We start from the raw sequence: 24,023 nt of genomic DNA on the forward strand, positions 1-24,023 counted from the left end.
AGAAAGTCCATTTTGTTGTGCCAGACCAAACTCCAATCTTTCTGATAACAAGTAGAAGAGAGAGAAGAGATGAATCTAATAGAGTGAGGTATTCCCCTCAACAAGGAATGACAGAGATGCTCAAAGGACCAGCCCAGAAAGCACACAGCGGTGTCCCTACTGATTAGGGAGAAGTTCACAGGCTTGTCTTTGGTACTCTTGCTGACATGACCATGCCCCTGACCATATCGCCTTGGTCTTCTAATTGAAAATCCTATGTTGCCATGAGAAAATGAGTACAGTTTGTATCACATTTCATCCAGAAGGTTCTAACTTTTTTGAGCCACTTTCATTTTTATTTTCAGGAGACAAACAACCTTTCAAATTACCAGTTTCTGTTCCAGGATCTGGCCATTACAACTATTATTGGTGTAACAAGTAAGACATCTTTTTAATTTTCTTCTCAGAGATGCTCTCCTGCACCTGTGTCCCTCTCTCCCTGCAGGGCTGGTCCACCATGAGAGGTAGTCGCTATAGCAGCAGTGATGCGTGACTTCTTCTCAAAGGGATATAGTCTGCAGGGAGAGAAAGAGGAAACAGAATCGTCAGTTTTAAGTGCTGAAAGAGTTATCCAAGGAAAAGCTGGCTAGTTATTTTACTGTTTTCCACAAAATATAGAGCTTCTATAAAAGGTCGCTAAACATTCAAAATGAAAAAATGCACTTTGAAAATCAGGAACACTGACTTCCATGTGCTTTTAAGTATAGTTATGGTCCAAATGTGCCCAATTTATAGAAGCTAAATGGCTTTCATGGTTTTCATTTCCAATCCTAGCCTCTCAGGATTTAGAACAGAGATTAAATGTAATCTTGCCATTACGCTAATCTCACCCACCACCTCCAACTATCAATAATATATGAATTGTCTCCCCAGTTTCCCTGATATGGGATTTTTTTCCCAGCCTGACCACTAACCATCATCTTGACCATATTCTCTGCTTTTCTCTGTTACATATGAATGCCACCAGTTCCACTTGTACTTTTAATCCTACCTGCCCCTACCTCCTAAAGGATTTTGTTTCTGTAAAAAATCTTTTTTTCCACCATAAACTTTTCTTTGGTCTACTTGATCATTCCAGTCAGTGTATACATATATATTTTTGTATCTTCTTTCTTTAGAAAGCTCTTCCATGACCCCAAATCCACCATAAACTGTTGTCCCCGTTATTGTCAAACTTCCCAAATAGTTGAGTAGACCAAATTTGTCCACTGCCATCTCTAATTCTACTGTCATTTTGTTTTAATCGGCCAGATTCTAACATTCAAGGGAATTGATTTGGATTCTGAACCTGTGCTGTTGCTTGGTGGGAGGCAGTGGTTTCCTGGCAAATATTTAACAACCAGCTCTTCAAAAATTGTATATATACATGTATATATTTGGGCTTCCCTTGTGGCTCAGCCGGTTAAGAATCTGCCTGCAATGAGGGAGACCTGGGTTGGATCCCTGGGTTGGGAAGATTCTCTGGAAAAGGGAAAGGCTATCCACTCCAGTATTCTGGCCTGGAACATTCTATGGACTGTATAGACCATGGTGTCGCAAAGAGTTGGACTCGACTGAGTGACTTTCACTTCACTTCATGCATACACACACACACACACACACACACACACACACACACACACACATTTGCATATGCATATAAGTTTGGGCTTCCCTGGAGGCTCAGGCAGTAAAGAATCTGCCTGCAGTAAAGGAGATGGAGGTTTGATCCCTGGCTTGGGAAGATCCCCTGGAGAAGGGAATGGCTACCCACTCCAGTAGTCTTGCTTAGAGAATTCCATGGACAGAGTAGCCTGGTGGGCTACAGTTCACGTACTGTAGAGCTGCTCATACAAGACCACAAGAGCCAACTGTGGCGAAGTTCAAAAGTCAGCTATTAAACACAGCCATGGGGTTGCAAAGAATCAGACACAACTGAGGGACTATCACTTTCATGCATATAAGTTTACTATAAGCTTTACTAGAAAGGAAAATAAGTAGTGAACAATTAACAAATAATAATAAAATATACATTACTCTTTCTTGCAAATTCCATTGAACCAGTTGATTCTCACAGAATGCTTTAACTGAGTTTCATCAAAATCTTATATCCTTCGTCACTATACGGTTGTGATTGATGACTGAAATAGTTCCAATGTGATGATTGATGATGTTTAGTTGATGATAAACTCTTGATGGTTTATCAGCCATCAATAGTTGGTTGATGTTTTTCTTTTCCTGAATGAGCAAAACAACAAAGCCTTATGCTAAAACTTTAATCATCGTGTGATTAAACTTTAATCACATCCCTTCAGTCATGTGAGCATCTCGTTTGCTAGTTGGACTAATAATTCTTGAAAACTGGAAGGATATTTCCTCAGTTAAAAAACAATTGTTCATGATGTAATGGCTAAGTTCAATCTCCATTGTTAACTTCAAGAACAGAGAGAATTGTCATTATCAGTCATTGTCGTTGACGTTATCAGTTTTGAGTATTCATTATCTTTGTTTTTAAGATATTTATTTACTTGCTCTTTAATATAATTTTCTTTTAATAATGGCTGTGTTTTATAGCTGACTTTTGAACTTTGCCACAGTTGGCTCTTGTGGTCTTGTATGAGCAGCTCTAGCCACCACTGGCTGGGAGGGTCCGCATTACTCATACATTCAAAAATACCAGAATATGCACACTACTGTATGTGAAGAAGGTAAACAGCAGGGGTCTACTGTATAGCACAGGGAACTATACTCAATATCTTATAATAACTAGAATGGAAAAGAATATTAAAAGTATATGGGTATGTGTGTGTGTGTAACTGAACCACTTTGCTGTGCTAGCTAACACAACACTGTAAATCAACTATACTTCATTTAAAAAGATGTACCAGTCTTGGATTGCCACTTCCACATGGCTCCTGGTCTTGCTTTCACACTATTTCCACTAATACCTTCATCATCATATTAATAGCTATCACACCAACTTATCATTAAAAAATTTTGTTCAAAAGCTCTGCTTTCAGAGAACACACTCAAGGAGAGTAACCATTGTGTTCCATCCGCACCTCTGCAGCCACTTCCCCAACACTGCTCTTGTCAAGTCCACCAAGGACTTCCTTGCTGTCAACAATACTGATCACTTCTCTTTCCTCATCGTACTTGAATCTCTCAACAGCACTCTCCTTCTGTAAAAGGTTTCTTCTCTTGGGTTTTGTGATGCCACTTACTCCTGAATTATCGGTCGCTTTAAAGAATACAGCTTCCCCGTTTCTTTCCCCATTTCTCTGCTTCTTTAAGTATGTGTGTGTGTGTTTATGCGTGCTTAGTCGTGTCCAACTCTTTGCGACCCCATGGACTGTAGCCTGCCAGGCTCCTCTGTCCATGGAACTTCCCAGGCAAGAATACGAGAGGAGGTTGTTGTTTTCTATTCCAGGGGATCTTCCTGACCCAGGGATCAAACCTTCATCTCCATACCCTGCACAGACAGGCAGATTCTCTACCACTGAGCCACCTACCTGCGCTCTGACTTTCAGCATGTTCCCAGGCTTGCTTGTTCTTAGGTTCTCTTGTCTTTTGAATCTACACCATCTCCCGAAGTGAGTTCAACCAACTCTATGAATTTAATGTCACCCATATGATGATGAATCCCAAATTTGTGTCTCTAGCCTTGATGTCTGTCCCAAGCTCTGGAAATGCAGCTGCTAAGCATCTAATCTTAGCTATTTAACAGTATGGAGACTTTAGAGGCCCAAACAGAACATTTGATTTCATCAGATCTGAGAGTCAACAAATTATTAAATATTTACTGAGTATCTGGTTTGTACTACTTACTGTAGTAGGCAATTGAAATACTTCAGTGGAAAAAAAAAATTCTCATCCTCATGAAATTTACATTCTATTAAAATCATACCACAATCTAGCAAGTTGTTAAAATTGAAGACCCAGAGTCATCCTTAATTTTCCTTTTTTCTTCACCTTTACATATAATATATCTGCAATTCCTATTGGCTCTGCCTCCAAAAAAATATCCTGCATCCTTGCCCGCCATCCCCAGTGTGGCTACTGTCATAAAGCCCTGTCCCCTCACGTAAGGATTTCTGTGATAACCCTCACCATTGATCTTGCTTCCACTCTCGCTGCTTTCTCCTCACCCCAGTTTACCTTTTACACAATAGTAGAAGTGTTAACTTCTTTTACACGTAAATTTCGTTGTCATCCTTCCTATTTCCACCAAGTCTGAAATCTTGCATGATCCGGATCCTGCCTACTTCTCTAAATTCACCTCTAACCATATTGCAACTCATGTCCTTGTTCTAGACACCCTGGTGTTTCTGTCTTGTGAACATTGCCAGCTGTGGTCACCTCCGCATCTTTTTGTTTTTCTTTTTCTATTGTCTTTGCCTAAAATACTCTCCCAGTAGAACTGCCTATGGCTTTGGCTTTTTCTTTAGAGTCAGATCTTAGCTTAAATGTCACCACCTCAGAAAGGTCATTTAAACAGTGACCAAGCCAGTTATTCTCCATCACTCGTTCTGCTTTATCGTTTCCATGCTGTTTCTGCAATCTGAAATTATGGCCTTGATCTCTGTTTTTATTTGTTTTTGCCTGCTTTCCCTCTCTCAGTGTGTACACTGCATGAGAACAGCACCTTATTTACCCTGATCACTGCTGTATTCCCAGTACTTCTAACAGTGCCTGACACATCAAAGGAGCTCATTAAATATTTGTTAAATCTACCATAAGAACCTTCTTGGACAGTCCTTACTGTTAACAGAGTAATCCTTCACATCAAGCCAGCTCTGTCTCTCTGTAACTTTCACCCATCTCAGTTCTCAGTTCTGCCATTTGGGAAGACAGAATAATCTGATTTTTCTGCTGAAGTAGTCTTTCAGATATTTGAAAACAGCTCTCATTTTCTTTTGGGATTCTTCTATTGCCCATAACAAATATTTCCAGATTTTTATCTATTTTTTGATAAATATACTTGACTCTTTACTGTTTTTATGATTGATTAATATAATTCACTGTGAAAATAAAATGGAAAACATTACAAGATATAACAAAGAAGAAACCCATTTATATTCTACTATCCAGAGCTAACCAATGGAGGCATTTTGACATATTTCCTTCCAACCATATATATGTCTATACATATGCATGTATTTGAATTATGTTTCCTATATTGTTTTGCATCCTGATTCCTTCTGTTTACCTTTATGCCCACTTTTTAATGTCATTAAATATTTTCAACCCTTTTGATTGTATTAAATTATATAAAATTTGCCATTTTCACTGTTTTAAGTATACAATTCAGGTACATTAATTACCTTCACAACAGTGTTCAACAGTCACCACTATTATTTCTCATTTTGCATCATCCCGAGCAGAAGCTCTTTACCTAATAAGAAATAATTCATATTGCCCTTCCATCCAGTCTCTCATAACCTCTGCTCTACTCGCTGTCTCTATAAATCTGCCAAATCAAAGCGTTTCAAATAAGTTGAACCATTCAATATGCGTCCCTTTGTTTCTGGCTTATCTCAACACAATACTTTCATATCACCTATTTTGTAACATGCATTAGAACTTCATTCTTTTATGGCTGAATAGTATTCCAGTATATATATGTATATATCACATCTTGTTTATCCATTTATGTTGATGTGTTGAAACACAATTGATTTTTTTTTATGTATTCATCCCACAACATAGCTGAATTCATTTTTTAACTTTAGTAGTTTTCATGTGGATTCTTAGGGATTTCCAAAATATAGCATCATATCACCTGTAAGTAGAGATTGTTTTACTTCTTTCATTCAATTTGAGTGACTTTTATCTATTTTTCTTCTCTAATTGCTTTAGATAGAATTTCCAGCGCAATGTTGAATAGCAATGGTGAACGTGGGCATCTTTGTTTCCTTCCTGATCTTAAGGGGAAAGTTCTCAATCTTTCACCCTTGAGTGTGATGCTAACTGTAGGTCTTTTATTATATAATATGTAATTATGGGGATTACATGTAATAAGCTAAATGTATGGCAATCTAGTTGAATAGGTACATTAACGTTAGTAGCAGGCAAAAACTGCTGCTTTATAGCTCTGTTTCCTTTTATATGGTTATTACAAATTAAATATTTGTTCATTTTGTGCTCAATAACATATATAATTATTTCTATGCATTTGTCTTTTAGATCATGTAGGAATAAAAACTGAGGTTAAAAAACAAAATTGGAATAATATAGGATTTTATATTTGTCTAAGTAATTACCTTTACTGATGTCAAAAATGAGTATGTCAATAAAGAGAAGTTATTAAAAAGGGTCCTTTAAAAACAATGTCTTTTTGCTTCATTTTAAAATTTCTATTAATACCCTCCTTTTGCTCATATATTATCTGCCTGACTTTGTTTAGTTTTTTAAACATATTAAAGACAGTTGTTTTAGAGTCTTTTCCCAGTAAGCCCAATGTTTGGGCTTTCTCAGAAATAATTTCTGTCAGTTTATTTTATTCCATTAAATATAATAATGTAACTCTGGAAATCAGATTCTTTCTCTTCCCTAGGTCTTGATGTTTTTTGTTTTGCTGCTTTTTGATGGCTGTAGTCCTCCATTTATTTAGTAACTTTCCTGAACTATTTTTTCAAAGATTTGGATCATTTGTCACATATGGTCAATAAAATCTCTATTGCTTTAGCTTTTGTTCAACTAATATTTTGATAGAAATATCCATGAGTTGAATTCCATGACATGAACAAAGAAATACCTCTCCCAGTATTGCAGACTGGTTCTATACTGAGGCACTTCAACACAGTACCAAGCTTGTGCTGAGTTGAGTGATTATTCAGGGTTAAAAACTGAGGGTCTTTCCTGGTCTTTCCTGACCATTCATTTTGGCATGCACATGACTTTCTACATTCTCCAAAGGCACAAGTACTTTTGAATACTATAATTTTCCAAATAAACACTCCTTAACTTTTCTTTCTAAGCCACAAATGGTTATTTTATGTCTCAACTGCAATTTTTTGCTCCCTGTGACTGTGGGTTGCTTGTTAGCCTTACAATATTTTCAAGGAGTATATGCTGCTTTTCTGCCTTTACTAAGTTTTGTATTAGATGAAAGAGAGATGAATCCCTTGCACAGTCCCCAGGTAGTCCCCAGACAGGGTAGAACAGGCGTACGTAATAACTTGTCTATAAAGCTTGCTTTTCCCTTCTATAACCAGGGACCAGGATCCCCTGCTGGGAATGCAGACAACCTTGTTCATGGTTGCCAGTAAACTAAGGAGGAAGTGGGGCAAGGGCAAGTAGAAAATGGCACAAAGCTTTCCTCCCATTCTTAAGCTATCTTTTTCTTGATTCAGCATCTGCTTGGTTGCTGGAGACTTGTCTGTCTTTCAGAGTTCTGACAAGGCTGGTTCGGACAGCTTCCTTTTGTCTTTCAATGTTTCTATGGAGGGATGAGATCTTGGAACCACCTAATCTGCCATTTTGCTAATGTCATGCCTTGTTTTGCTATTAGTATTTGAAAGCATTACTTCTTAGTGATTACATGTTGTTTCATTGCAGAGATGTACCGCAATTTATTGTAAACAATGCTGTGGTGAACATCTTCCTACATCTCTATTATTTTAGCTTAAGATAAATTTCCAGAAGTGGAATAGTTAGGTCACAAGTTATGAACATTTTTCAGTCTCTTCATATTTATTGCCAAATTGCAAGCAGTATATGAGAGTGCTCATTTCATCACTTCCTCATCTATAATTTAATAGTTTGCTTATTCATTAGGGGAAAAAAAAAGGTATCTTGTGGTTGTTCTATGTCTTCTCTTTCAAGAATTCCTCATATGACTTAAGTTTGCATACATTCATTGTTTTATTCCTTCCATTTGTGATATATTCCAATTTGTCAGTTTCTTCAAATACGTGGGACCAAGAAGTTATACCATACTTCTGATGAAGAATACAAAAATTGCCTCCTGTCATATACCATATAAAACCTGAATTTATCTTGTAGTGAATTTGAACGGTGCCTATCCCAAGCTGGTGCCTTTCAGACCAGCAGGACGGCTGATCTCCCCGCCTCTGCTGCTCTCCGTGATTCTCAACATTCTTCTCAGCCTCGCCATGCACACTGTGGGCTTCATTCTGGTTCAGAGGCAGCCATGGTATTCCATGGGGCTGCACAGGTATGATCACAGCCTTAGATTCTTGCCTTCCAATTTCTATCAAACACCTCCTGGCCCATATGTCGACAGGCAAATGGATCTTCATTCTGTTAAAGGTTTTGGCTTCCTTAATGCCCTTGGCACACAGAGTGTCTGTCTTTGTAGCTCTTTTTGGTAGCTTCATTCATTGGTATTTCTCTTTACTCATTTTGTATGATAGTGAACTATGACCATCTTTTATATCTAAGGTGAGCATACATTATAGTTTAGCTTGGCAGCCCTATTTTAAGCTTGACAATCCAATGAAATGGTTAAATTTTTTCCTTTCCCATTGAAATCTGTGCCTGTTGGACAATCAACTGTACAGTCACCTTTCTTGTAAATGTTCATAAATCTTAAGCAAACAGAGGAAAGAGTCATGACTTACATTTTTTTCCTCCCACACAGGTTTAATACATGATTCATGCCCAATTTATTGAATAAGTAACTTTTTGAACCTGTTTATTTATCTATTTATCATCTATTCATCTACCGAAAATACAGATCTACACACGCTGATTTCTTCCTGTTGTACTTTTCAGTATATTCTTTCCCAAAGTGTAGGCAATTATAGAAGCCTTGGGGGGCACAGAATCATGTAAATACATATGCTTCAGAAGGGCTTGTCATCTCACTTCATTAGCCTTTTTGGTTTCCTTTTTAGTGCCTGCACAGTGCAAAATGACACCATTTCAAAGTTAACCATTTCTCCAACTGCTCCAGTAAAGAATGGAACTAATGGTGTCTTCACAAGTTTTGAGAACACTACTATATGGTTCTTGGGAACAATCAACTGCATCATTGTGGCTCTTGTCTTCTCTAAAGGAAAACCATTCAGGCAGCCCACATACAAAAACTGTGAGTAGAATTACACCGAATCAGAGGAGAGAGCTCATTCTTTGGAGAGGAAAACAGACATGCCTGGCTCACTCAAGGTGCAGTTGCAGAGTTGGTGCTCATCTAGGGTCTTCTGACTTCCACTCCAGGGCTCTGTAAACACATGCAGCCTCATCTCCTAGTCCTTTGCTACCTCCATCAAAGCTGCATTAAATGCTGGAATTTCTTAATCCACCTCTTCCCCTCACTAGAAGTGTCTCTAGGTATCTTTTCATGGGATTACTCCAAATTGGGGACCTTGTCGTGTGTACTCAGTCGTGTCTGACTCTGTAAAACCCCGTGAACTGTAGCCCATCAGGCTCCCCTGTGCATGGGGTATGCTTGGTAAGAATACTGGAGTGGGTTCCCATTTCCTTCTCCATGGCATCTTCCTGACTCAGGGGTCGAAACTGCGTCTCTTGCATCTCCTGCATTGGCAGGCAGATTCTTTACCACCAGTTGGGAAGACGCATTTAATTCTCTGCTTATCAGAATTCATCTCAGAGGAGGTGAGAAGGATTATAGCACTCAATTGAACATGTCTACTGACATGTACAGTACAATAGTCAGGTGGTCTGTGTGACTGGCAGTTCTGGGAGCAGGTTCAGCCTGAGGGATCTTGACTATAGATCATTGAGGCTGATGACCAAAGCCCCTCTCATCTCCTTACAGTCTGGGCTGGGGGTAAGGGAGCATGTTAGGAGACGTGAGTGATCTGGTAAGAGACATATATTTATATAGCATCACCCCCCCCCCCCAAGTGGGAAAATTTAGATGCACAATTTGAAGAATCAATATCCTCATATAAATCTGTTCAGAGAAAGTTATTTTGCTCTTCTTGGGGTGAGGAAGCCATGGAATGCTGACCTCCACATGACTGCAATTTAAACATTTCCTGCTGCTGGTGTCCTGTTTATTTACAGCCCTCCCTTTTTCCAGAAAAGGATTTTTATTTGCAAATGATTTGCATTAAAGAGACTCAGATACTTGGATATCCCCAAGGCATTTATTGAAAACATATTTTGTCAATATTACCCTGTATGTTACTATTTCCCATTTTTATTAATTAAAACATATAGCAAGCATGCTAAAATTTCCACTTAACTCAAGGGCATGCAAAAAATTGTAGAAGTGAGACTCATTTCATAGAAATGAGTACTTTTCATCTATTATGCATATTTTGATGAAGAAATCAAGTAAATCTAATCAGTGTTAATCAGTATATGTCTGTCAATGGATGTGAGACTTTCTACTTAGATTTCTCTAAATGATAACTTGTATTCTTATTTCCTCAGATATATTTGTCCTTGTGCTGGTCGTACAGCTGAGTGTGTGTCTATTCATTCTATTTGCTGATATTCCAGAATTATATAGGTGCCTGGATGTAAGTCTTATCTCTGGGATATGGTGATATTTTATAGTTATATAAAACCCTGACTTCAAAAACTGGGCTGCAATCGCAACTGACATGGATTCTCGACACCCATTTTTTTTTTTTTTTGAGATGGGAGGGTTAAAAAGAATGCTGATTTATTCATTTTTTTAGTTTAAACTAGTCAGGAGATGAAATTCTGTTTAGTCTTGACTTCAAGTATTTAAAAGACATTGAACACTTTACCTTTGAAAGATCCCTGTAAGATTGGAAATTCTATTTATACATTTCCTTTTTCAAATGTGAGAGGATTTTTCCTAAATGGTTTTGTTTTGAAGCTGTTTAAACAGTTTTGCCTGTAACAATTTTGGGGTTAGTACTCAAATCTGTATTTACATCTTTTTAAAACATCTTTTTCTGTATGTACATACTTAAACGTATTCAAAACTTTTCAAAGATCCATATCTTATCTCAAGAACTCTCCTACATTTTGTAATTTTGAGACAACTTTGAAACTCTATAAGAGATAGAAATTTTACATCGTCAAGCAAGGGAAAATGTATATTTTGATTTACTCTAATTTTTTCTTCTTTTGAATTAGAAGTTAACCATTAATAAATGTCTTTTAGACCAATAAATAGAATACAGAAGAGATGATAAAAGGAACTGAGGTTTTAGTTCTTTGCAACCTGTCTGCTTCTCCATCTCAAAGATAAGTTTCACGAGGGCCAAGACACCATCTTATTCACTCTTGTATTTCCAGTGCCTGGCATAGTGAATGGTACATAATGGCAATGACTGATGACTGATCATTGTAGATCAGGTTCCTAAATGTAGACAAGCCTTTTAAGTACACAGTGCATTCAAAACCAGCAATATCTTCACAAGCCCACAGTGACATCTGGCATATATGCTAATATCTACATTCAGTTTTTTTATTTTTATAATTGTATTACTGTATTAACAGTGCAATTGTATTCATGAACTAGATTAAGTACTCATGGAGATAAATAGTCTTTGCCCACCGGCCTTCTAAGTGAGTTAAAATTCCTTAATCCTGAAGAAGTTACAGGTTGGGACATGTTGAATTTAGTTATATTCTTTAACAACAAGGGGCCTTCCCTGGTGGCTCAGCGGTAAAGAATTTGTCTGCCAATGCAGGAGACACAGGTTTGATCCCTGGGTCAGGAAGATGCCCCGGAGAAGGAAATAGCAACCCATTCCAGTGTTTTTGCCTGGGAAATCCCATGGACAGAGGAGCCTGGTGGGCTACAGTCTATGGGGTCTCAAAGATTTAGAAACAATTTAGTGACTAAACAACAACAAAATAGTGAAGACTCTTTTGCATGACTTCAAAAGATTCTGCAAAGAATTATTTCTCACATTAAAATAAAATTTTTATTATTTCATAAAATCATGCGTGCATTTTATAAAATGAAACTATGCAGGTAAGGAAAATTATAACATTATTGAGTGGATCCTTCCATCTTTGAAAATTCATATATTATACATATGTATTTGACTGAGTTATGAAGTTTATTTTATTTTAAATGGAATCATGCTGCTTTGCAACCTAGTTATTGCTCATTTTTTAAAAAATTCATAATTTTTTTAAAATGAAGAAAACATTCTCATAGTTTAAAATTCAAAAGTTAGAGAAATTGTGTAGTGAAAAATCTCCCTTGTCATCCTTGTTCCCGGGTTACCATTCCCTCTCTCTGGAGACAACTTATAATACCAGTTACTTTGCATACTTTTGGATATATACCTATATATACATGTGTATAATACACAGGTTTCTTATAGGTATATTCTACTACATTTTTACACAAATAATAGCAAACTATTACATTTTTCCAAATTGTCTGATATGGAGATGTCCAGGTGAGATGAGATGTACAAGAAAGTTGTTGGAGAAATTACCCATAGAGGAAAGAGATTAGGCAACCAGTGAAGGTGGGGAGGGGGCCACACTATGATATGGGTCTGATTCCTCTGAAGGACAGAGAGATGAAAGGTGAGCTGAATGAGCCAAGTTTCAGATTGCAGCACAATTCCAGGAAAGTCAAGCCAAAGTTGCCCATCAGAGGTGTCTCACAAGAATGAGTGTAAGTAGCAGCCCTGGTGTCCTCACTTACTAACTCTGAGCCGACCATGCATGCAGTGTGGTCACAGGGTGAGCATGGTGGTAGATTCCAAGCATGGTGGTAGTTGGAGTGTTTGCCTTTTATCCTCCAAGCAGCAGGAGATCCAGGTGAAGCATTTTCATGGCTTTCACGACCGCATACATGATCCTACACTTCGCTCTTTCATGTAACAGTATATTTTGGTGATTGTTGCACATGAGCACATAACGTTTCCTTATGCTTTTTTATGCTAATGTAGTATTTCAATGTCTATTTATGTATACCATAATTTATATGAGTCCCCTATTGACAAACATTAAATTGCTTCTAATTTTTTTACCATTACCAGCAAAGCTGAAATAAAATAACTTTACACATATATTATTTCAGCCGTGTATATCTCTAAGAGAAATTCCTTGAAATGGATTTGAACTTTGAATTTTAATACCCCTGCCCTTCATGGAGTTGTACAGCTTTTATCCTCACCAAAGCGTAAGGCAATGTATGAGGCAGCGCCAGGTACATAAGAGTATACTTGGCTTCCATTCACTCATTCAGTCATTTGTTCAACCATTCAACATGAATATGTAAATATTATGTGCCTGGGGAGGGATTAGGGAAGACAGAGACAAAGAGGGGCAAAAGAGAGTAGTGACAATCTGTTTCATCCCTGATTTCTGCATTGGTGAGAAGCCTTGTCATGACACAGCCTGGGAAGCTGTACGCACAGTCCTGAGGGGGAAGCTCCGACTTAGGGCTCAAACCAGGACTCAGCTGAAGGGAGATATGACACCACAGAGAAGAGGTTTGACAAGTGTACCCTCAGAATCTCCTGGGAGCAGAGCCACATTCCTGTATTCCCTTGTAAAAACGAAACAAAGCAAGTAAACAAGAAACACTTTGAGGACTTCCCTGATGGTCCAGTGGCTACGACTGTAATCCCAGTACCGAGAGCCTGGGTTCAATCTCTGGACAAGGAACTAGATTCCACATACTACAACTAAGACTCAATGCAGCCAAATAAATAAAAATTTTAATAAAACCCCAAAAAACACTTTTACTATTTTTTTTTTTTTGCAAAATAACCAAATTTATTTTAGAAAATTTAGAAATTACAGAGAGGTAAAAAGAAGAAAGAGGGATGATAAAAGAAAGCAACAATTGGTCCCCAAGTTATTGGAATCATTGAGTGTAATCCTTCCATATTTTCTGTGCATTGATGCATAGACATGTATATAAAATGTATATGTATGTATATAAATGTAATACAATGTACACGTCTATGCATGGGTTTATTACATACGTAATTTGAAACCTATGGAAAAGTACACTATGAACAGCATGAACTTTTTGCAGCATGATTTGTCTTCAAACTGAATCTACTTCATCTCCCACCAGCTGCTCTGCACTCCTGTCCTGTGGAGGGTCTACATCATCATTATGCTGAGCTCCAATTTCATTGTGTCCCTTGTCGTGGAGGTAAGTGCCCTCGAGTTTCTGATACCTGGTTGGGTTGGTGGGGGCCATTCTCTGGGAGTCCGAAAAGGAACAGCTTTAGCCAAAAAGGTTCGGCAGGGCAAGGGGCTCCCTTACTTGGCAACATGAGCAATGATGGTTCCCTGTGATGAATTCCAAACAGGGCATTAGTTTTCCTGTCTGTAAAGTGGGGCTGGGGAGGATGGAATAAGGTCTTATGCATATCTGAAATTCACATCTAGAGAGCCAACTAAATTTATTTTTTGAAATTGAGATATGAGTCACGAATATTAGAGTCACTTATTTAAAGTGTACAATTCAGTAGTTTTTTGGTATGTTCACCGAGTTGTGTAACCACCACCACTTTCTAATTCCAGAACATTCTCATTACCCCAAAAGAAATCTCATACCCATTAGTGGTTGCTTCTTATTTCCCCTTTTTCCTCCTTCACCCTCTGTCTCTATGAATTTGCCTATCCTGGTCATTCCATAGAAAGGGGATCATATGATATGTGGCCTGTTGTGTCTAGCCTCTTTCCCTGAACAACTTGGATCATTTTTACTTTACTGATGGGAAATGAGATTCACAGTAAGTTTTTCTGGACTTTTATTCTTTATGCTCCATTTCCTCAGTAAAATGAGCTGGTGCTCCCCTTTCCCTTGCTACGCGTTTTACTCGCTGCTTCTTCAGCGCTATCAGACAAAGTCTCCAGTTCTTAAGGTTTACTCTTGGGGAGAGTTAAGGCATCCAGTTTGAAGGAGGATGAGCTATAAAACTCCCATCTGTCCTCATCCTGCTCTTGCAAACCCAGGATGGTTCCAGTGAGGGGGGATTCATGGTGGGCCGGGGGCCCGAGGGCCTGATGTCCCTGCAGTGTCTTGTAAGCGCAGAGCCTTCTTTACTGAGCAGAGTGAAGGCTGCGCAGGAGCTGGTGGCAGAAGAGAACATAGAATTAGGGTAAGGAGCATGTCTCTATACGCTAAACCAGGGCCTCCCAAACTTGAGTGGGCATCAGAATTCCCTGGAGGGCTTGTTAGAACACAGATTGTCCAGCCCTGCCACCAGCATTTCTGATTTGGTAGGTCTACAGTAAACACAAATTTTAGTTTTTCTAGTAGGTTGCCAGGTCATTCTGATGCAGCTGACTCAGGAACCACAGTAAAGAGCCCTATGCTAAACCATACAGTTCCCAAAGCCACCAGATTAATCAAAGAGCATCACCATGAGAGTCCTCTTAAGGAGTTGCAAAAAGATTGTCCTTGCCCTTTAAGGAATAGTCTTATGTGTAGATCTTATTCCTGTCCATGATAACTTTATTTCCTCTGTTTCAAATATCTTTCCCTATTTCTGCATACTGAAATACCATCTCACCCTCTGTGGCACAGCTGGTATTATCCTGTTCATGAATTTTTCCTGACCCATGGATCAGTTAGACAAGTAGCAAAGCTCAGCTCATGGTGGTTTAAACAATAAAGGTATTTATTGACTCACTTAGCAAGAAGATTGGAAGCCAGTGGCTTCAGATCTAGTTTAGGGTCTCTGGCGTTACTGGGAATCTGCATTCTTCCACCTTTCTGTCTCACCATCCTTAGAAGCTCTTTCATATTTGTGCTTGTTGCTTATGGTGCTCAGCTTAGCTCCCATGTAGCTGTGTTAGCCGGGTTTGAAGTCTGTTTTCAGTGCAGGTTAAAAAAAATGGAAGAAGAGGTACCAGCAAGCTTTTTTTCTCACAAGTATGAACCTTTTATCAGGGAACAGAAAATTTTCCTGCAGCTTACCAGTGAACTTCCTCTTATGCCTCGTTGCTTAGAACTATGTCTCATTGTCAGCTTTAGTAGAAAAGGATTCTGGTAAAGTGGATCTATGCCAAAAACTTAGACAAATTGTCCTGGACTAGTTATAATTTTTTTAAGGTGGCAAGGAGGAGCCAGGAGGAATGGATTGTAGGGTAATCAAGCAACAAAGCCTGCCATAATCCCCCTACAGAAAACCATTCTCCTTCAGTATGTTTGCAGTTAAGAACATAGTTGCAGAATAGATTACTTGCCTTTGAATCCTGGCTCCACCCTTTCTTGCTGGCTGATTTTGGTTAAGTTTCTATACTTCTCTGAGTCTCTGTTTCCTCATCTGCAAAATGATGATAATAATAGTAACTCGTCTCATAGAGTTGAGCTTCCCAGGTGGCTCAGTGGTAAAGAATCCACCTGCCAATACAGGAGACGTGGGTTCGATCTCTGGCTTGGGAAGATCTCCTGGAGAAGGAAATGGCAATCCACTCCAGTATTCTTGCCAGACAAATCGCATGGACAGAGGAGTCTGGCAAAGGGCATCCCTCATGCCTCAGTCGGTAAAGAGTCTGCCTGCAATGCAGGAGACCTGGGTTTGATCCTTGGATTAGGAAGATCCTCTGGAGAAGGAAATGGCAACCCATTCCATTATTCTTGCTTGGAGAATCCCATGGACAGCGGAGCTTGGCAGGCTACAGGCCATGGAGTTGCAAGAGTCAGACATGACTTAGAAACTAAACCACCACCAGATGAGCCTGGCAGTCTGAAGTCCATCGGGTCACATGAAGTTGGACACTACTGAGCATAAAGGTTTATTCAATTCTTAAATTTAAGAAGTGAGCCTGTCCACCTCCACTCCCACTCCCCCACCCCCACCCCACCCCACATATGGAGAGGGTAATTTGATATGCACAAAACAAGTCTGAATGAGACCTTATTATACTTGCTAATCTCACGATCTAACCTCCTTATAGGCAGAGGAGCTAAAGTGGGCAGCTTTAACAGCCCTCCTTGTATTACTTATGTATTTGTGTGGATATGTAAGTGTATATATATGTATGTGTGTATATATAGATATATATGAATTATTTGAATTGTTTGTCAGAAGAGTTCATGTGATAAAATTTTTGTTGTTTCTTGTTTGTTTGTTTTTTAGAGAAATGGTGTATTATCAAGGCTTTCCTTTTGTTTCTCCTTCTGTATCTAATTTACAATGTAGAATGACAAGACAAATATCTCAGTGCTTTCTTTGGTTTCCCCTTTCAGAGCAGCAAAGTAATATAGGTTATCACATTTCTAGAATTGTAACAAAATTCAAGATATGGTGGAGAGCGCAAAAGTCTTTCTGTGTGTGTGTGTATGTGTTGATTTGTTTTGTCTGAAGCCTGCTAAGATTTCCTGGATGTAAGTTGGATTTTAAAACCTTTAATTAAATACCCATGATCCTACCTTATCCTAGCTCTAAAGAGAACTACTGTTCTCTAGTTAATTAAGGAGGACAAAAAAACTTTGGTGAGGTGTTTCCTAAGGTTTCCAAGATGCTGATGAGATAGCTATGTACTCATTTAACTGATCAGCAGATGATCAATTTTTAGAGGAATATTCAGACTAGCTCTTCTCTTTGATTTCTATAAGCAGTGGACTCAGAGGTCAAAGATGGGTGGATTTTAGGAAACCACTGTCTCTAGCAAAATTCCTTGTAGAATCCCACAGAATTAACTCTTTCAGTTTAGCAAAAATACCACTGAGAGACACCAAAACTAGTGCTAATTCTAAGGGACTTCTTAGGCCCTCATATTTTCCTCTTTGTTTCCTTCATGATGATTTCTAAGATGGTCTATCTCTGTGACCACACAGGACAAAACAATGAAATTAACATGATAACCTCTTAGGCACTATGTGTTATAAGTTATGACTTGGGCTCTATTCAAGGTTCAGTTTAACTCATGACATAAAATGTTTTTGAAGAGACATATCTTTTGCTATCTTAGAAAAAGGATTGCAGTGAAATATTTGTAGGTGAAGTTTAGAGGTTTATATGAAAAAGGCTGCAATGCCAAACCCTTTGTTAAATGGATAGTTCAGAAGAATAGTAAAGGGAGGCAGCTATGCCATGCCATGCCCTGCATTGTAACAGGAGTTGCTGCTGGTGCTGCTAAGTTGCTTCAGTCATGTCCGACTCTGTGCGACCCCATAGACGGCAGTCCACCAGGCTCCCCCATCCCTGGAATTGTCCAGGCAAGAACGCTGGAGTGGGTTGCCATTTCCTTCTCCAGTGCATGAGAGTGAAAAGTGAAAGTGAAGTTGTTCAGTCGTGTCTGACTCTTCGCGACCCCATGGACTGCAGCCTGCCAGGCTCCTCTGTCCATGGGATTTTCCAGGCAAGAGGACTGGAGTGGGGTGCCATCGCCTTCTCTGGTAACAGGAGTTACACAATCCGAATGACAAATCTAAGAGGACAGAATTATTTCTAATCCCTGAGGCTCAGATGGGGTAATTAATTTGCACACAGGAGGTAGATGTCAGAGATAGGACTCGGATCCAAATCTGTCCAACTCCAAAACTATGGCCCACATTCCCAATTTTACCTGTGTTCATGGTTACACAATGATATGCTGGGATACACTTGGTTTCTATAAGGTCAATACCATTTGGTATTTTAAGTGTCATTTGTATTAAATCAGCAGCAGCATATTAAACCATGTATAGATGTGATATGGAGTAAACTGCAGAATTTAGATGCTTTTACTGCTTCCCTGATAGTTCAGTTGGTAAAGATTCCACCTGCAATGCAGGAGACCCAGATTCAATTCCTGGGTTGGGAAGATCCGCTGGGGAAGGGATAGACTACCCACTTCAGTATTCTTCCCTTGTGGCTCAGCTGGTAAAGAATCTGCCTGCAATGCGGGAGACCTGGGTTGGATCCCTGGGTTGGGAAGATCCCCTGGAGAAGGGAAAGGCTACCCACTCCAATATTTTGGCCTGGAGAATTCCATGGACTGTCAAGACCATAGGGTTGCAAAGAGTTGGACACGACTAATCGACTTTCACTTCACATTTAAGATACACATGAAATTCAAAAGAAATTTCATCCTTGAGGCAGACTACTTCAAGCTATGTTTCTGTTTCAGAAACTCTCTTCCAGAAGTGTTTCTTAAATGTAAAAGTTTGAGAGGCCTTGACCTCTTACATGAAATCACCTTGGGAGGCAGAGATCTTTGTCAAGCTAGATTGAAGCAGTCAATGCTGTAGTGCCTTATGAGGAGTATATTCTGGAAGCAACCTCTGATTGTAAACAATAACTCTTTTATTTTGCAGGAGGCCATTATTGAAAATAGAGCCCTGTGGATGATAATCAAAAGATGTTTTGGCTATCAATCAAAAAGCCAGTATCGGATATGGCAGAGAGCCTTGGCAAATGACCCCAGCTGGCCCCCAGTAAACCAGACCTCCTACTCTGATATGCCAGAATGTGGCAGGGGAGTGTCTTACAGCAACCCAGTGTTTGAGAGCAACGAGGATCAACTATGAAGACAATGTGATATCCAAGTTTATATAACATAGAAACAATGACAAAAGGGAGCAATTTCAGTTATTTTATTTTTTTTAAGCAACAAGACTCTTATAATATCAGCTGGAGGTTTTGGAATCAAAAACCTATCCAATCATGGTGACAAATTAAAGTCTTTTTGATAAGATACTTTCTACAGAGCTGAACACTGCCCTAAGGAGAGCATTTTTCTCCTGGCTTCTGAAAGTATTAGAAGAATATCCCAGGGATGGCAAAGGGCCAAGAGATTGCCTGGCTGAAGGAGGAGAGTATGTAATCTTTCTTCTTAGATGTATATGTTTTAATGAGTTGAGGGAAAGTAGCATAGAACTATAAACATGTTGAAGATCATTTTTGAATTCTTATTTTATTGATCGAAAAACAAATGCTGGAGAACCATCACACTGCTCTTTACTGTCTGGTTTCCTTTCCTTTGTGGTACTTTTTAGATCTGAGATGTTTTCTTCTATTTTTGGCCTCTCCTGTGTATTAGTGCTGCTGCTGCTGCTGCTGCTAAGTCGCTTCAGTCGTGTCTGACTCTGTGCGACCTCATAGACGGCAGCCCACTAGTCTCCCCCGTCCCTTGGATTCTTCAGGCAAGAACACTGGAGTGGGTTGCCATTTCCTTCTCCAATGCATGAAGGTGAAGAGAGAAAGTGAAGTCACTCAGTCGTGTCTGACTCTTCGCGACCCCATGGACTACAGCCTACCAGGCTCCTCCATCCATGGGATTTTCCAGGCAAGAGTACTGGAGTGGGGTGCCGTTGCCTTCTCGGCTAAGCCAATGCTGTAATAACAAGCAATTCCAGTATCTCAGTGTCTTTACACTCAAGAATGTCTTTCTTGACCCAGGTGACTCTAGAATAGCCCTCCTCAGGATGGTGACTGCTCCAATCTGATGGTTTCACTGACTCAACACAAGAACTCCATGTGTACTGAGACAGGGAAGGAAGATGGAGGCTCTTCACTGTGCCAAGGTGGCATACATCTCTCTCATCACTCACAATTCATTAACCAGGAATTTGGCAAAGGAGCTTGGAAGTAGAGTCTCCTTAGGGCTGGCTTCACGGATTTGCAATCTGATGGTCAAAACAGGGTCAGAAAGGTCCCATTCTTGGTTTAGCACTCTGCTGTTCCCATCTTGAAATTCTTAATTTTTGACAAGCATCCCCACAGATTGTCTAGTTGGTCTGGCTTACATTCCTGGGAAAGAAAGGGAAGTAGCCCACATCACAGAGCACTAGAATTGTCCACTAAACTGTCTCCTGACCCTGTGGTCTTCTTTGTTTTAGGAACCCCTCATCTTGTGTGCCCAGTTCCAGAAATTTTTACCCCTTTGTTCTATTAGTTTTGAGATAAGTTAGTCTTGTGCTACAACATTATATTATCATTAACATAAGTCCTCGTACAACCTAGGCATTTCTTAAGTTTGAGGCTTTAGTTTTTAGAAAGCAAAATATTCCCTTATCACTTCTACAGATTGGTTATATTGAATTCACTTGGCATAGAAAACACCCAGGTTTCTGTTAGCTCAGCAGACAACACTGAATTCTAGGAAAACATCCACAAATAGTATTTTTAAGGCAAAAGCAACATTTTCATGACAAACAGCTAATTCTAAGTGGATATTCGGGGCAGAGAGTGAGTCCCTGTGACTTGGCTACTTACCAAGAGTATCTGCAAGCATTCCCTTCCTTGGCTGAACTCCCGCATTGTCAGTGCCCTGTGACTGCAGATAATTCTGGAACATGGTGTTTCTCAGCCATAAAGACATCTTGTTGCTTCTGGTTTTAAAATAGGGTGTGAAGAATCATTAAAACAGGCTGCAGGATCATTGTCTTCCTCAGTACAGAAAGGAATGTTTCCTTTTACAAAGTCAGCATTGGCAATGATAGGCCAGCTCTAAATGTCTTTTCTAAAACTAATAGTTGTTCTCATTTTTCAAAAGTTGTGGGCAGGGGCAAGCTGGAGACAGCCTACAGCCTAGTGATGAGCAAGCATGGGTGCACCGTTCACACTTTGAAGAGCCCCCTCTCACCAATCATGTCACCTCCACTAGCCATCCGAGTTACTTAGTTCTCCCGGAACTCAGACAAGGAAGGGGCTTACCATCCCCACTTTACAAATGGGAAAGCTGAGATTCAGGGGAAGGAGAGCACACCCAGACCTTGGACACATATCTTTTGAGCAAACCTTCTGTAACCTCCAAATGCCTCAATAACTAAGCCCCAACAGGGCAGGGTGCACGGTGTGATCTCACGGTCAAACAAAGAGTGAATTTCTTCTTTGCCAGGTGCAAAGAGGCAAGCCTTTGTAATACCAGCGCCTCCAGTTCAAAAGAATGTCAGGCAGCCTGCCAGCCTTGGACTAGAGGTGTGTTAACAAAACCCCAGACCACAGGTGTTTGTTTGTTTTTCTGCAACTCAGTTGCTTTTGTCTTGATCAGAAGTGATTCCATCCTTAGCAATTCACACACAGCTGGCAGAGAACAGGGGTGGAAAACTCTGGTTCCTCACCCACCAAACAGCCCTAAAACCTTGGCCAAAAGGGACTTATTCTAAGCATGGTTCTTGAGAAGAACTAGATCTTAGAGGCAGTGAGTAAAATAGCAGGAAATGTTTAAACAGGAAAAATGGAGATTCAAGAGACACCAGAATGGTATTCAAAGTTGAAGGGGTTAACCTGAGGGAGAAAGTTCTGACTTGGATCTGGTGGCTCCACCAATGGGTTAAGACCATGGTGGGAATGGCTTCAGGCTGACCATGAAGACTGCTGCCTTATTAGTCAGCGTGGATAGAGGTGGAAGCTGGTGACCTCACAAGGTGTGCACTCCCTGGCATTGGTGATTGCAATGGGTATTCGAAAACCATTTAGCAAAGGAAGTCAAGTATCAGATGAAACTCAGCCACCTGCTGGATTCCTTTCAGACTTGATAGCCTGGATCTCAGCCTCCAACTGAGTTTTTATGACTGCTGCTCACACAAAACAGGAGCTGGACCCTGTGGGGGGCTGGGCTGGGGAGGTCCTGTGCTGGGGATACACAGGCTGACTGCTCTGTCACTTGGAAGGTGGCTTCTGATAGGGACAGGAATCTAAAAAAAAGGTGCACAGTGAGGGGTCCTGACTGACAAATTGACAACTGGGGGATACTTCTGATGTATTTTCTCAGAAAGAAATGTTTGAAATATTTAAGAAAAAGAACATGAGAAAGTGCCCCAAACCCAAGGGCCACACTACTTGTACCCAATGTGCTTTCCTAACCAGGACATAGAGGAGAAAAGGACATAGTCACCTGGTCTAAATCATTTGGGAGAGTCCCTGGTATCTTCTTTTACCATCTGAGCCACCAGAGAAGTCCCTAAAAGTAGCAGTGGTAGTTAAATTTTCTACTGGGGTGGGTAGCCATTCCCTTCTCCAGGGGATCTTCCTGACCCAGGGATCAAACCTGGATCTCCTGCATTGCAGGCAGATTCTTTTACCACCACTTCCCTGGTGGCTCAGACAGTGAAGAATAACCCTTGCCAGTAACCCTTGCCTGGAGAATTCCATCGACAGAGGAGCCTGGTGGGCTACAATCCATGTGGTCGCAGAGTCAGACACAACTGAGTGAGTAACAGTTTCACCTGTATCTTCACTCCAAGGTGTACAGCTCTTACTCATGGAGAAGAACCCTGACTCCAGGCTCACCTTACTAAATATGGAAGGGTGGAAATAGAGAATGAAAATATGGCTGTGCCATTTGTGTCCTTCTATGTTCACAGAAGTGTGCATTGCACACTTGCAGATGTGATGACTGGAAAAAGTGACTATTCAGAGCCTTGTACTATCAGCAATTATCCTGTACAAAAGCGATGAGTAGAATCTATCATTCTGTTGTTCTGAAATCGATCTCTCTTTCTCTGCAGTGAAGTCTTTCACTCTGGATAATAAAATGAGGTAGTCTCCTTCAGTTATGTGGCCAAAAAGCCACTTCTTTACAAAGTCCCAGGCATTTCTAACACTGCAGAGGTGATTATTCCCTGCTTTGTTACAGGGCATTATAGTCTCCAAAATAATTTCATTCTCAGTCTGTTATTTAAGCTTCATACCAATCCTAGGAGGAAGGCAGGGTGAGGGTTACCCTCCTCATTTTCATCAGATACTAAACCCTCCAAAGCCTCAGTAACCTGTCTGAGGGCGCCCGACTTGTGAGTGGAGCCTGGAACTGGCTTCAGACACGGGACCCCTGCCTTGAAGTCCCTGTGGCATCACTCCTCCGTGTTGTTCTCCCTGGGATGTTCATAGCATCAACAGACAAGAAGGCAAGCAAGGCAACTATCCAATGGATTGTCATCATGAATATGATTTCCTCCAGAAAGAGTTTTTAGTTTTCCAAGAAGTTCTCTTGGAGCTAACCATCAATCACAGAAAAGGTCAGCTCCCACAGCTGAGAGAGTAAAATAAAACCAGAGCTCTGAGAGCCGATGTCATGAGAGCAGATAGAGCTCTGGTTTCTGCCTTCTGTCTCCAGAAGCAGAAGCCTGTATCCCTGCTTGAACTTTGCTCCGCCTCTGCTTTGTACAGTTTCTGTAAAAGGGTCATATGAATTCTCTCGGCTGTGTACTATGCTCACTTTTTTAT

At 40.1% G+C, this 24,023-nt stretch overlaps 1 protein-coding gene across 3 annotated transcripts in view; it reads left to right on the forward strand.

Moving 5' to 3' along the window:
- Nucleotides 1-19,804, forward strand: part of ATP13A4 (ATPase 13A4) — a 126,102-nt gene extending 106,298 nt beyond the window's left edge. For 2 of the 3 annotated variants that reach the window (XM_013963728.2, XM_005675108.3), the window contains exons 25-30: nucleotides 345-417; nucleotides 8,026-8,197; nucleotides 8,880-9,073; nucleotides 10,387-10,475; nucleotides 13,988-14,068; nucleotides 19,172-19,804. In XM_013963728.2, coding sequence (XP_013819182.2) covers nucleotides 345-417; nucleotides 8,026-8,197; nucleotides 8,880-9,073; nucleotides 10,387-10,475; nucleotides 13,988-14,068; nucleotides 19,172-19,384 — 822 coding nt within the window. In that variant the 3' untranslated portion in view covers nucleotides 19,385-19,804. The remainder of the gene's footprint in view (nucleotides 1-344; nucleotides 418-8,025; nucleotides 8,198-8,879; nucleotides 9,074-10,386; nucleotides 10,476-13,987; nucleotides 14,069-19,171) is intronic. The other variant, XM_013963735.2, reaches the window with a different exon arrangement.

The sequence above is a fragment of the Capra hircus genome, chromosome 1 (genome assembly GCF_001704415.2).
Source record: "Capra hircus breed San Clemente chromosome 1, ASM170441v1, whole genome shotgun sequence".
Lineage (NCBI taxonomy): Eukaryota > Metazoa > Chordata > Mammalia > Artiodactyla > Bovidae > Capra > Capra hircus.